The sequence below is a fragment of the Columba livia genome, chromosome 3, assembly GCF_036013475.1.
Source record: "Columba livia isolate bColLiv1 breed racing homer chromosome 3, bColLiv1.pat.W.v2, whole genome shotgun sequence".
NCBI lineage: Eukaryota > Metazoa > Chordata > Aves > Columbiformes > Columbidae > Columba > Columba livia.
This window is the reverse complement of record NC_088604.1, coordinates 115,577,517-115,591,774: the sequence shown is the minus strand read 5'-3', so window position 1 is coordinate 115,591,774 and position 14,258 is coordinate 115,577,517. Positions and strand designations below refer to the sequence as shown.

The following is a 14,258-nucleotide window of genomic DNA, read 5'->3' as shown; positions in this document are numbered from 1 at the left end:
GCTGATATTCATACTCCACCTTCTTAGGTTTTCCTGGTTTTTGAAACTGAAAAATATGCTCGTATTTATCTCCACTTCCCTTTCCTCACCTTTACAAATGTTAGCGTTGAGAAACTCTAATAAGTTTTAACACTACTAGTGAAAGACAAATTGATTTTCAACAAAGTAACACAGTAAACACATACTGAAAAATTCTATTTGCTCTTAAAATAGAATACCAGGGTCTTCAAATTTCAGCACAGAAAAAGTTCTTTGAGGAATTTTTCTTTGCCTTAAGGATTCTGTGTTTTTCTAAACCAAGTAGCGTGTGGTTTTTCAAATACTTTAGGTGTCACCAGGCTACTTTGCTCAATTTCACCTCATGTCATCACACGTATGTTAAAACCAAATATACAGCCAGATATAAGCATCACTAATGTTTTCAAGACTAACAGCATTTGAGAATTTATGAACAAGACACACGTAGGACATCATTTTTTTATCAAATCTGCGTGGATGACCTCTTCATTACATGTGGAAAGAATAACAGGTAATTCACTTAAATATGAAGAAAATGGGAATTAGAATCGGAGGAAAACTTTAAAAGGGTAAAAAAAAATATGTCAAGTTCTGCAACAAACTGCCTAAGGAGGTTTCACAAAGTCTTAACGAGACTGTTCTTATGGACAAACCAAACACAATAACGGACGGTAATGCTTGATCTTTCCGTTGGGTAAGAAAATAGACTGAAAGATCTCTCACACTGTGTAAATTTCCCAAGCTTAGCAGATAACTGCAGAATTTGACATTTTACAACCATATACACTATGGGATTTTGTTTGCGGTTTTCTTTGTCAAGGAGAAAAAAAGTACCATTCAGAATACTCAAAACCTGCATTTTTATTAATAGCTTCCAAGGTCCTCCGATCCAATGCAACTTCCAATCAAACACTCCCAGATTTACATCCTAAGTTAATGTCACTTCATTAACATACTAGAATTCTAAGGCCAAGACAACATTTTAGTTGATATTTAATTTGTATATGGATTATTTCCATTCCAGTTGTTACACATCTGCATCTTACCTGCATGGACAAGCACAAATCCCACTCGTTTCCCTCTTTGGGTTTGCTTTGTTGTGGACTCTTTGACCACCACTTTTACAGCTGTAACCTGAGACGATTTGGAAGGTAACACTTCTACTGAACTTATTCCCTTTTCCATGATCATACATTAGGATCACCATCTTCTACTGGGAAAGAGCATCCTTCCATTCAAAAATAGACTCTGCAGAGGAATCATCCTAAAAACAAAACACATGCATATGTTAGACGCTGATTTCCAAGAGACAAAGTTCATACAAATCAACTTCAGAAAGAACATTTGGAAGAGAGGTTTGAAACAAGGAGATTACGCCTCTTGAAAGATGGGCTTTCAGGTACTGCCTCTTCCCTACCTAACAGTATTAATAAGGCTTGGAATAATCCAAGTCCATGTTCTAAGTCGAAAGAAGCCTTTTCATTACAACTTCAGTTGAACCTAATCATCTTTCCAGACATTGTAGGGAACTGTTAATCTAAGGTCTGCCTATAATGGAGAAAAAGCTGCTTTCCACGGTCTCCTTTTATTCAACAGTACAACTTATCTCCCCACCCATCACACTTAACTGGTTTTTAATGTGATGATGCTCCACAGCCACAACCTTTATTTCTTAAAAAAAGTCATTCTCTGCTTGTATGGAAAGGCCTAAGCAGCACCGCAGCAGCACCGGCAAAAGCCAAACGTATCCATGGTTGCGCAGCCAAATCTCCTGTCCTCAAACCACATGCTGGCATCTGCCTGCGTGATTTTGTGTCTACATTTTATGTAGGGATGTAGAATCCGTGCATTAACACAAATTACATAGTCATATAATAAGTTACAAACATGTGCTCCAGAGACTTGTAGCATATGAGTAACACTTAAAAATCCTGTACCTTTAACATTCTTTTGCAGGAAATAGATGTTTAAGATCCTATAATGAACTCATATTCTTCAACACTTTCATTCCTTACCCTTATTATTCTCCATTAATTTGCAAGGGGAAATATTTTTTTTTAATGGCAAAGTATTTCTAAAAAAATGCCAAAGAAGCCTAAAACAGTGAAAGTTTCCCTGGATAAGCATAAGAACAGCTAACATGATTATTAGTGAACCACAACATGCTTTAGTTGATTTCAAATAATTTAGTAACCCATTTGGTTTTGATCTTAACACTTAACGTTTACAGAAAGCTCATGAAAAAAATGACAGTATATTCTAGTATACAAAACAAAAAAGCTCTCAGGTTAAAGTATAGAATAATGCATTTCAGGAACCAGAAAACAAATTCACTGTATTTACTGCTCCTCTTATCCACAGCCTAACACACAACAATCCTGACACAATACCATTTCTCCAGTTCAGCAGATAAAATTAAAAACAGGGATGTTCCATATACTGAATTAATTCAGGAAGCGAACAAGCTTTAATGCACAAATGGAGAGCACCTCTATAACATATTAGGATATTCCAATATGATAGATATCACTCCTACCAACTTCAAAGGGACGACTTGTGACGTAAGAATACTAATAAGTGAAGAGAAATGAAAAAAATGGGATGTTTAATACATAGAGTTTAGACCACAGATTTTGCAAATGCTATATGGCTCACTCCAGTAATTAAATAGCATTCCGTTTAAACAACCAAAACCATGCAAACGACATTGAGCAAGATTCAGCACTGGCACAGAACAGACAAACTTGCTGGTTTACCACAACCATCTTTTCAACAATTAAAATTAGCCCAGCTTTCTAGGAAGTTGTTTATTTCTGCCCATTTATTTTCTGCGAACATCAAGAGGTATCTTCGTATGTTTAGAAATTTCTATTTTAAAATTAAATATGAATTTTTGGTAGAATTATAAATATTTGTACAAAATGAAAGACCACTGCGAAGCACAGACTACAGAGAGAAAAAGCATTTATGGACTATATCAAATTATAATGGTCTCCTGTATAAACTTCAGAGCGACAATTAAAGTCCTAATCACTGCATTTACTTTCTTTTTGCTAATAATAAAAATAATAATAATAACTAAAAGCTCCAGCAGCTATCAGTACAGGTCGTAAGAAGAAACACAGTCTGTTTCTACAAAATCTGCTTTCCTACTTACACCACACGGAATGTCATAGCAACAGAGGCACAACAAGGACTCAAGTAAAATGCTAGAGGAACAAGTAAGGAACACATATTCTTGCAAAATGGAAAAATAGTGAGGTGGTAGGGAAAGTCATAATGACGGTAGTTGTTTTTCAAAGTGACAATACAGATGCCACTTTGAGCCTCAGAAATAGCATAACTCCAGACTGAAGACTTTAATTAGGCCTTTACATGCACTTGGGTTTGAGGATGCATCTACTTTTACTAGACAATGTATAGTCAATCTATCTCAATACATTTCTTCAGTTTATAACACTTCTTGCACATCAACTCTATTCTGTCAAACCCCCTCCATCTCAAACTATTCTACAAATCCTTTCAAGTTTCATTCACAAACCTGCTGCTTCCACTTTCTAAGCTCCCAGTGGACCAAACCTTCCCCTTTTCAGCTTCTTCTAGTATTTATCTGTTTTCTTCACTGCCTGTCACACATTCATCACTTCTGATCACATCCCTCCTTGTTACACAGGTCAGTGTTCTACATCTGTACAGCTACAGCAATGGGGGAGGAATATATTCTAGTTTGACTCTGCAGAATATGAACCACAATTTTACCAAAGTAGCCCAAAAGCACTTATTGCAATGAAAAAGTAATTTTGAAATCCTACACACGCACACAGAAAAAGGTAAATAATTTGAGTGTCACACCCAGTGTAGAAGGTGTTACTCAGACTTTCCACGCACTTGCCATGGACACTATGGCTATTTTAGCAGCCATGAGGTGACCCTCACCGCTCCCTGCAGACTCAAAGCTCTGCCTAACACACCCTGCACAGAACACAGCCCTACAGAGCAATCCCAAACGTGGCAGAGGGACAAAGGAAGAGACGCACATATCGACATCTCTACCGCGATACTGGCAATATGGAAAAGTTTCTTTTTAAGAGCTTTGGGGTGTTACAGTATGAGGCCAAGGGCTGGAGGATGAAGAGCAACAGGGTGAGGAAAGCGCTCAACCCCCTGAGTTGAGTGAGCAGCCCAGTCCTTGCAAGGGAATCTTCCGACAACTGAGAGGGAACAAGAGCAACTGAGAATCAGTTGGGTTTGGAAGGGATCTCTGGAGATCGTCCAGTCCAACCCACCTGCCAAAGCAGGTTCACCAGAGCAGATCACACAGGAACGTGTCCAGGTGGGTTTGAATGTCTCCAGAGAAGGAGACTCCACAATGTCTCTGGGCAGCCTGTTCCAGGGCTCCAGCACCTCAAAGTAAAGAAGTTTCTCCTCATATTCAGATGGGACCTCCTGTGCTTCAGTCTGTGCCCATTGCCCCTCATCCTGTCATTAGGCACCACTGAAAAGAGTCTGGTCCATCCTCTTGACACCCACCCTTGAGATATTTATAAACATTGATGAGATCCCCTCTCAGCTTCTCTTCTCCAGGCTGAACAGCCCCAGCTCTCTCAGTCTCTCCTCAGCACAAAGATGCTTCAGACTCCTCACCCTCTGTGTGGGTCTCACCTGGACTCCCTCCAGTAACTCCTCCTCACGCTTCCTAAATCGGGAGCCCAGAACTGGACACAGCTCTCCAAGAAGCTGACGAGGAAACGAGCCATCGGCAGCCGCGAACCGAAAGTAGAAAACAAACTTTTGTGTTTTTTGGGGAAAAAAATCCAACAACACAAACAAGCGCTCGGCGAGACCGGACCAGGGCCGGGCGGCCCCTCTCCGGCAGGAACCAGCGCACGGGCGGGAAACGCGGGGGCGGCCGCAGGGCGGGAAGAAGCCGCCGCCCGGCGCCCCTCAGCCCGTCACCCCCTCAGGGAACTCCCGCCGGGCCCCGCCGTCGCCATGGCAACGCCCGGGGGCGGGGCCGCAGCGGAGGGGGTGACGTCACCCAGGAGAGCCCCCACCGGCGGAGCGCGGGAGCCCGCGCGGCCGCCTCGCGGCGCGGCCGTTACGCCCCATGGCCGCCCCCGGAGCCCCGGGCGGAGTGGGAAGATAGGCGAGCGCGGGGAGGTGGGGGAGGCCGGGCCGGGGAGAGGCGGGGAGCGGCGGGCTGAGGCGGGGCAGGGCGGAACCAGGCGCGCAGCACTCACCCTCCGCCGCCGCCAGCTCCGCGCACACCCGGAACAGCCCGCCCGCCCGTTGCCTCGGTGAAGATGAGGCGTCCCGCCCACCGCCTCCCTCCCATTGGGCGAGACCAGTCAGGCGACCGGAAGTGGCGTCACGCCGATTGGCGGTTCGGAAGGCGAATGCTGTGCCAATGGCGGTAGTGGGAGGATAGAGCGTCCCCGCGCCCCCGTCAGGCCGGGCGGACCGAGCGGGGTCCCGGCGCCGCTTGTCGCCTGTCGGGGTGGCCACTGAGCCGGGCGGTCACGAAGCCACAGAGCGGCTGGCGGTGCGCGTTTGCGAACCGGAAAGCAAATCGTGCCTTGGGCTGCATCAGAAGCTGCGTGTGCAGCAGGTGGAGGGGGGGATTGCGCTCTGTGCGCTGGTCAGACCCACCTCGCGTCCTGAGCTCGGGTTCCTCAGCACAGGACAGACAGGGACCTGTTGGAGAGGGGACAGAGGAGCCACCGAAATGATCAGAGGCTGGAACAGCTCTGCTCCGAACAAAACAAATGGCAACCAGCTGCATACGTGTGTGCCGCTTCATGTATCCCAGTTCACGTTGTCCGTGGTTCCTGAAGTGCTTTACTTCTTCATGTGACACTGAAACAAGACCAGCTGCTTTTACGGACTTAGATTTCTCATAGAGTACATTTATCCTAGCTGATGCCTCTAATTTTCATTCGCAAAGATCAGCTTTTTCAAGTTGAAACTGTAAAGTTTTTATATGACCAAGACACAGTTGTTCATTTTGCAGAATCCACTTAAAGCTGTGCACAAGGGATACGCGTTTGCTATTAAACTCGGTGAGTCACTTAACACCATAGCAAGCAAAATCGTTTGCCTCAGCTCAGGGAAACAAGGCGAAATCCAACCTGTGTCACCTCACAACTCCTGTTTCAGACTCAGGAGTATAAACTCCCGTGAAGCAGGGTTAGGGTGGATGCCCTACACACATCCTATAGTTCCTTAACTGCGGTTTTGGTTTTGTTCTGTCTCTTGTTGATTATCTTCGATTTCTTCTTGCACTTTGTCTGTGTTTTGAAGCAGATTCTACTAGTTTTACTTCCTAATTTGATAAAGAGCTCATCTGCTGCTTTAATTTATTGTGAATAAAAGTGACTTTTCAAGCCCAGAGGCTTCAGTGAGCCTTCATCTCTCTTTCTGTGTTACAATGAAACCATTATAAAAACTGAGGTAAGAACGCAGAGATGTGCGCCACCGCTTAATTACTTCTTGGAACTTATTGTTTTAATACTGACACCCTCCATTTCCTGAAATAAAAGCTCAGACAGTGGGTACTTTTTGGGTTTTTTTGACCAAAGGTTGAGTGGGGTGATCCCATGTGCTAAGTAAGAATTCAAATGCATTTGCAGCCAGACAGACCCACGGACATTCACGCAAGAACAAGCACATCCCTACAAGAAGCATTTTAACACAATGCAGCTGGAAATTTCTCCTTTGACCAGGATTTTGAGAAACCTTCTGCTCCAGATGTGTGAGCGACACTCAGTTAGGAGCTGTGCACAAGGGATACGCGTTTGCTATTAAACTCGGTGAGTCACTTAACACCACAGCAAGCAAAATCGTTTGCCTCAGCTCAGGGAAACAAGGCGAAATCCAACCTCTCTGTCACCTCACAACTCCTGTTTCAGACTCAGGAGTATAAACTCCTGTGAAGCAGGGTTAGGGTGGATGCCCTACACACATCCTATAGTTCCTTAACTGCGGAAATTCCTTGCACAGACAAATTATGGTGCTTCTTTGCATAAGTCTCGGCAACACAGTTTGCATCTATGAGGTTTCCGTCCAGTCAGGCTCATGTATGTGACAACACATATTCAGGGATTGGATTAGTTTGTTACAATGATGTGGACAAAGTGCAATGAAAAGGAATAAACTATTTGAAACCTCCACTAGTTATAAACCATTCAGCACTGCTCAGTTTTATTTGTAACATGACATAACTTTGTTAAGAAACATATAGCAAAGTAATTTGGCTACTTCACTTGAAGGCAGACTAGAATTTGGAGATGGAAGTGCAAAGCTGTGGCCCTCAGGTGCAATGGAGCAGAATGACTTAATTTAATAATTGGAGACAGGGAAGGCAGGCTTTTCATCACACCTCACATCTCCATTCTGATACTTCTTCAGCTACTTTGCGTGGCGACACAAGAGGTGCTTTGGATAAAGAGATCCTGATCACACAAAATTTCAGGCAGCAAATAGCTGAACCTTCGGTTTGGGAGGTTTCAGTGCTTTTGGGTACCTGTTAAAGGACAGAGGAGCTGGGAAAAGGCATTACATCCCTCTCCTATCTCTTTTGACCTAGATAAGAGGACAACCTTTAACAGTCAATTTGATGCTTTAATGCTTTAACAAAGAATTTGTCTGGGAAGTGGCCATATAGTGAAAAAAAAATACAGCCCTATATCAACCATCCCACTTGCATTTCAGAACTTAGCAACTCATTTCTACAGCCAACAGAAAAAGAAGCTGAATGCACCAACAAATACAAACAGAAATTGTTATCGGAATGACTACATGCAAAAGGAGAATAGGGTCTGAAAGCCATTGTAAAGGCTGGAATCAATCCACTCAGATACCCCATTATTAATCTCCCTGAAAGGCTGGCTGATCTTTGTAGGTAGCATAAATAAGCCTGCAGTCATTTCCAGGCATGCTTGTTGTTTCCTCTGCACACGAAGAGGCCCCTTCTTTGACTTCCAGCCAATAAAATAATGTTTTTTCCAGATAATGAGCTGCTTTACATGAGGAAAATACTCCAGCATCCTGGACCTGTCTAAATTGCATTCCATGTACTCCCGCCCGCTCAACACCCACACACAGTTATTTCCAATGCTTGTTCCATCGCACCTCAAAAAACTCTAATTCAGTGTGATTGTAGCCTTCTCTCAGCCAGCTTTCACAGTTGTAACTCGATGGGGGCCGAATCATAAGACACAGGACTTTTGAGAAATGAAACTTCAAATATGCATTTACCAGCTGTTGCCAAAGTAATCACCAGTAGTAAATCCCTGCAAGGTTTTTGTCTTTATTCCTTGAAGATGGAAAGCGAGTTCTGTGTGTCGTGGGTACGTCCTGGCCGTTGTAGCAGGATAGTTGTCTCCCCACCAACCGCTATGGGAAATCAGGAAGCCAGGGCTCACAGAACAGTGGTTTTGCAACTCGGAGATCATTTGTCTTCAAGCCCACACAAAGCACGGTGCAGATTTAAATGTGACAATTTGAAAGTACATATTTTGGCAAAACAAGCCAAGTCGGTGACTAAGTAAATCCTGGACTAGATTTTCTCCGCAGGTTTTATCATCTCATTATTTTTATGGGTTTTGACCTGCATGGTTGCTTTCTGCAGCAATCCGTGGGTAATGATTTAGTCCAAACCAAAGTTGTTTTATTGCACCCGAGGTGTGATACAATTTCGGTTGGGCAGTCTTCACAACATCCTCCTCTTCAAACTCTGTGATACTGATCCAATTGCAACAAAGAGAGTTTAGGACACCTAAATGCACTATGAAGCTTTAAGAATAATTGGCAGAAACATTCTTTCATTGGGGAAGTTCTGATGTTCAGGATGCAAAACGAGGAAGAAAAAACACCCATTCTCATCTCTCGGAGTAGCTCGTGCTCTGTCAGCAAATTCACATTTTGGAGGGGTTGAGATCTGTACAAAAATCGATGCAGGTTTACTTTAGAACAGAATTTGCGCTTTTAAACTACATCTCTTAATACATAAATTTAAGTTCATTACTGTTACCCGTCTTCTGTATATTGTACCTTTAGCCTTTCCAAAAATTTGACATAAAGCAAAGGCAGTCATTTCTGTGACAAATGCATCTTCGCTTACCAAAGCAACTTCTACCAAGCTAACTTTAGTGGTAGATTTGTGTTCATTTTAAGTGTCATTGGTCTGCTACACCTGGTTTGATATCAATATATATAATGGATGGATTTACAGCCATCGCCTTGTGCAGCATCCCTTGGGCTGGGTGGGCTCCACACAGGCTGTACCCAGCACCCTGCTGGTCACTGCCAGCTGGTAGCACATGCAATGACACAGTCAGTCTGGTGACGATCCACACGTGAGGCAGATTGGGCTTCCACGGAGCTACAGGGTTGTGGGGTTTATGTAATTATAATCAATTAAAATTAACCCGCTGCTAACAAAACAGTTATTTTGCAAAGTGGAGCACTTGAACACCAAAATAGAGAACAATGAAGACTGCTTCCCTTCATGACGTTTTCCTGTCAGAGCACAGCTCAAAGAAAAGCATCCATTGATATAACTGAAACAGATGCCAGAGCTGATTGATTTTCTGTCCAACGTGGTTTTGGTTCCTAGGCATTTGTATTTAGTTTCCTCATACAGAGCTTTAAAATTCGCCAAATGAGAAACACGCGAAAAAAAATGCAGTTAGTCTGGGAATTCCTGACCTTCTTTCCCACCTCCGGCTGTCAGGACGCCCTTCAGAACAACTCATCGTTCAGCACTGTGCATCCTCTCGGGCTCCCTCCTCAGTGGTGCTGCTCAGGCGCTACTTTTGCAGAACTCTTCAAGGAAAAGAAGCGACTGCCCCAGGCTGCCCCAAAATCCCACTCAAGCCCAAGGCATCCGCTCTCGGGGCAGCTCACGCACCCACTCCCCTCTTTGGGCATTGACCTAAAGGAAAAAGCAGCCAGGGGAAGGAGGAGGGGAAGCAGCTTGTGCTTAGGGGGCTTTGCACTGCACAAGGGTGATTTTAACTCTTAATCACCTGTAGAAATCTCAGCCATCCCGAGACAGTCACTTTGCTATTCTTAGTCCTTTCGGTAACCACTTCTGCTCAGACTTATATTTTCCACGGACAAACTGCCAACTCATCTGAGCGGTGGTTCAGCCACACACGTTGCAGGCTGACACAGGTTGTTTCTGTTGTAGTTCAGACTTAAAATGCCAATCAAACTCAGGGTGTTGCAAGTCAATACAAACCTTACCAGCCTCAGTAGTCCTTTCCTTCCTTCCTTGTCACAGAAATAGAAAAAGGTTTAAGTGCATAGGGCAGGATTTCTGTGCAAAGCCGAGAGATTTGCACGGTGCCAGGGAGCACATGGGACGCAGGCCAAGAGCGTTTGCCCATGAAAACGTGGCGAACGGCCTTTGGGTTGGGTGTCTCTTTGAGAAGGGGATGGGAGCAAGGTCCCACCTGGCTCAGATCCAGAGCTGGAACAGCGCTGAGCAGGGATTACTCATCTGCTGGTGATGAGAAGGATATAAAGTAATAATGACCTTAAGTGACATTAATTTAGATTGGATCCAGAAGCTGAGCACAAATATTGCCATTCGTAACACTGTATGCCAAGCACAAAACCCACTCCCCCAAGACAATATAGGAACATAGTCATGAACATGGAAAGGTACATTTTTATATTAGGAGGGTGGCAGTTTTTTGAAGTATTCTACAAAATAATGAAAATTACTGTGCCATCAGAACTACTGTTTTTGTTGCTCTTATAGCTACAAAACTGAGGTTGAAGTATTTAACTCATGCTTTAAGACAAGTGCAAAACAACCTAATTACTTCAGTAGTTTTAAATCTGTACCATATATAACAGAAGTTTCTAAGACTTTATTAAAAAAGACACAGTATGTAGCTTGGTTGTTTTGTTTGCTAAAAAAGTATGTGACAGCACAACTTGCTCTTGCTTTTGGACACTACTGAAATGTGAAAAGAAGAAAAAGCCAGCTTGTTATTAATTGGAAATAATACATTTAACATTTAGAAAGAAGGAATAATTGAAAACATACATGGCTCTTCATCACTGCTTGTCTGATCTTTCTCGGTTTTTAAATAAATCAAACCCTCTTGTGATTTCCACTTGTAATATTAGATCGTTAAACGCCTGGCTTACACTCTAGCATGAGCTCTGATGGCTGCCAACTTGGAGACAAACTACTTCATCCCAGACCTCCATAAGTCACTAGAAAAATTAGTTCCATCTTACTTTTAATAGTCATTTTTTAAATGTGTTATTTTACTTAATTGCTGTCACTTTTGCTGGATACAGGACATTTAGTGAAAGAGAAAAATAAAAATCATATTTTGAAGTTCAGAGGTTAGAACTTCTAGATCCTGTTTTCCTGTTTCAAAGGATGAGATGGTCAAAAACATCCTTTGTTGTGTTTACACCAAGGGGAATGAACTGCAAGGAATTCTAGATGAGACGTGACCGCTTCTTACTAGACTTCCAAGATATGCTGGTGGTGAAAGCACAGAAAGAAATCACTTTGTATTTTGTTAACATTGTTCTGGAATTACGGAGATCAGATGATGGGCTATGAGCTATAAGCAATTAATTATCAATAACTTGATTTAACAAAAAAGTGGGGATGGAGAGAAGTGGATTTAGACCTAATGGTTTTATAAACAGACCAAAAATTTCTCACCTAAGATGCCTGCTGGGACAGATCCGGCAGTTCTTCCCAACCAAGATGCCCCTTCAGGACTCAGCAACTCGAGAACAAAACCAACAACAAATAAGAACATCTGATTAGATAAAATTATCACACAGCAAGCATTTTCATGATAACAAATATGCATTACCACACAGCAAAATACTTTTTTCAAGCAACAGCTGTAATCATTGTCAAGTCTGCCTTCATAGTTTTGTGCATTTTGTGTTGCTATGACTTCCAAGTGCAGGCTGAGCTTCCCACCCGCAAGAGAATGTAGCCAGCACATGTACACTGGAGGAAAAAACACAATGTAACTCATACCTTCTAATTTAATAAGAAATCATCACTACTTGTGAGTGTTTGATTTTATAATTTGTTGTTGTTTTCAAATTAGTCCTCCAGCAAAGTTACTGCAAAGGAGGGATGTGTTGCAGAAGTACAGAAGTCCTGTTGGAGAGTTTTGTACCAGCGAGTCATTCTGCGTATCTGGGCGATCCGGAGGAACGGACATTCGCTGGTGCCACCCATTGTTTTCCAGTAAAGTTATAAAAGCATCAAGCCAAAAAGAAGAGCACTGATAATTCCACTGCCAGGAAATCAAACCCAGCAGGCAATGGCCACTGCGAGCGCGCACACACAAGGAACAGTCCCGTGGAAACACATCAAATGCATCACAACACAAGTATTTGGTAGAACTTAGCAGGGTTAGAGGATTCAAGAGACAGTACAGTTTGTTGCTTTCATCCCTCACCCAATTTGCTTTTCCATACAAATTATTAAAGTTAAAGGAGACTGTCTGTGGAGCTGGTATTAAAACAGAATTTGTAAGCGCACCAACACAGAATGAAACTCCCTGCTCCGACAACTACAAAAAGGTGCTTTTACAAAGTGAGTACCTACAACAATTTGTCCTGCCCAAGATGTATTTCTCAAAGTTAAAACAATTATGAACTTATCCACGTCCCCACTGACAAGATGCAATATTATAAGTGCACCAGGAGGATCTCCTGTCACAGACCATGCACTGAGCTGGCTGGTTCCTTCATTTGACTTCTGTTTCTGTTCACACCTTTTGCTTTTGTTCTCAGCTGTCCAATTTTCCGCATGCTTTACACATAAAAGCTTCCCCTTCCATCACATTAGTATATCCAACCTCTAAATCCCATTCAAGGTACTGTCCCTTGTGCATTTCGTATGCCTACAATACAAAAATCATACAATGAATCACACTTAGAAGTCTGTACAAATAAATGGTACATCTAAATTTTACCTTTTCAGCTTGCTATCACTACTTAGTGCCTGGAAATCATGTCACAGGTGCCAGTCTTCAGAAACTGCATTGAAGACAACCACTTAGTTTCCCATGCCACAAATTTTAGCATAAAATTAATTTAATCTCTCATTATGGGAGAAGCTTGTCTCCTTATCCACTGTCTGTATCAGATGCATATGTGTACACTTTTATCACTTTTGTATGACACTTCACATTCTTTTAAGCAGGAACACTTGCCTTGGTGGAAAATTCTGTTTCCCAAAGTGTCTGTCTTTCCTTCTTTATAAATTTGTAGCTTCCTGTATATTATTATGCTGGTCTCAACTGTACAGCCACGTTCAGAAGCTTCTTGCCACTTCCAGCAGGACAAATTTCCCTTGTTCTCCATCACAGCTGGTCAGTTCCTACTACAAAATGTGGGTTTGCATCCAGGTGTATTACCTGAAAGGCTAACAAGCCACAGAAGCTGGATCCAAGTTATGTATGATAGACAGTAATATCTCCTCAGCTTTTTCTGTTAGCTGCTTGAATACGAATCTGAGATGTTCAAATGTTTATGAAGAGCAATTACATTTAAACGTTTGAGGTCTGCAAATATTCCTCATGCCCACCATTGCAAAGCATTCTTGCAAAAATCATCTCCACCTGCATTTCTAGGTTGTGTTCCTTAATTACTTGGTCCGTTTTGGCCTCTCACGAGCTACATTGGACTCCGTAATCTCTTTTACATATCGACATATATTTCTTTCATATTAACACTAGTTTTGATTGCCTGTAGTTTCTAACCTCTGTTTTAAAAGAATTATCTGAATTAGTAGAATGCCTTAGAAATTAATGGTATTTCTTTAAATTTACAAATTATCTTTTATCTCATTGTTTGTAATATTTTCATTTCTGATACAATGTATCTCTATTAGAGCTGCTACAGCAAACACTTCAGAACAACAAACCAAACCAACCCTTAACACAAATCAATTGTCACACTCCAGCCAAGAAAGAGCCTTTTCCACCTACTGTATTTTCCCTGCACCATTGATACCTTAATTACCAGCACTAATACCAACATAACCAAACAACAGGGTTTCTAAAATTGTATCATCTAGATCTCCCTTTGGCCCTTCCCTTTCCAACACTTGCAGTGCTGGAAAACTTTGTATATGTGTAACCACATTAATGAGAATGCAATATTAATAGCAAAAAGTTGAATTTTGATGTAATGTCATTTAGGCGCAGAAGAAAACATAGCTAAGTGCCCAAAAG

At 42.4% G+C, this 14,258-nt stretch overlaps 1 protein-coding gene across 5 annotated transcripts in view; it reads right to left on the bottom strand.

Annotated features, from left to right (window-relative positions):
- Window positions 1-5,377, bottom strand: part of TASP1 (taspase 1) — an 80,431-nt gene extending 75,054 nt beyond the window's left edge. For 2 of the 5 annotated variants that reach the window (XR_010471916.1, XM_065059909.1), the window contains exons 1-2: window positions 5,259-5,377; window positions 1,065-1,282 (exon numbers count right to left, since the gene is read on the bottom strand). Coding sequence is in view for 4 of the 5 variants with exons in the window: in XM_065059909.1 (XP_064915981.1) it covers window positions 1,065-1,209 (145 nt within the window). In the remaining variant the exon portion in view is untranslated. Of the gene's footprint in view, window positions 1-1,064; window positions 1,283-4,680; window positions 5,160-5,258 lie in introns of those variants that run through there. The other 3 variants (XM_065059906.1, XM_065059907.1, XM_005510695.3) reach the window with 2 other exon arrangements.
- Window positions 5,378-14,258: the final 8,881 nt, after the last annotated feature.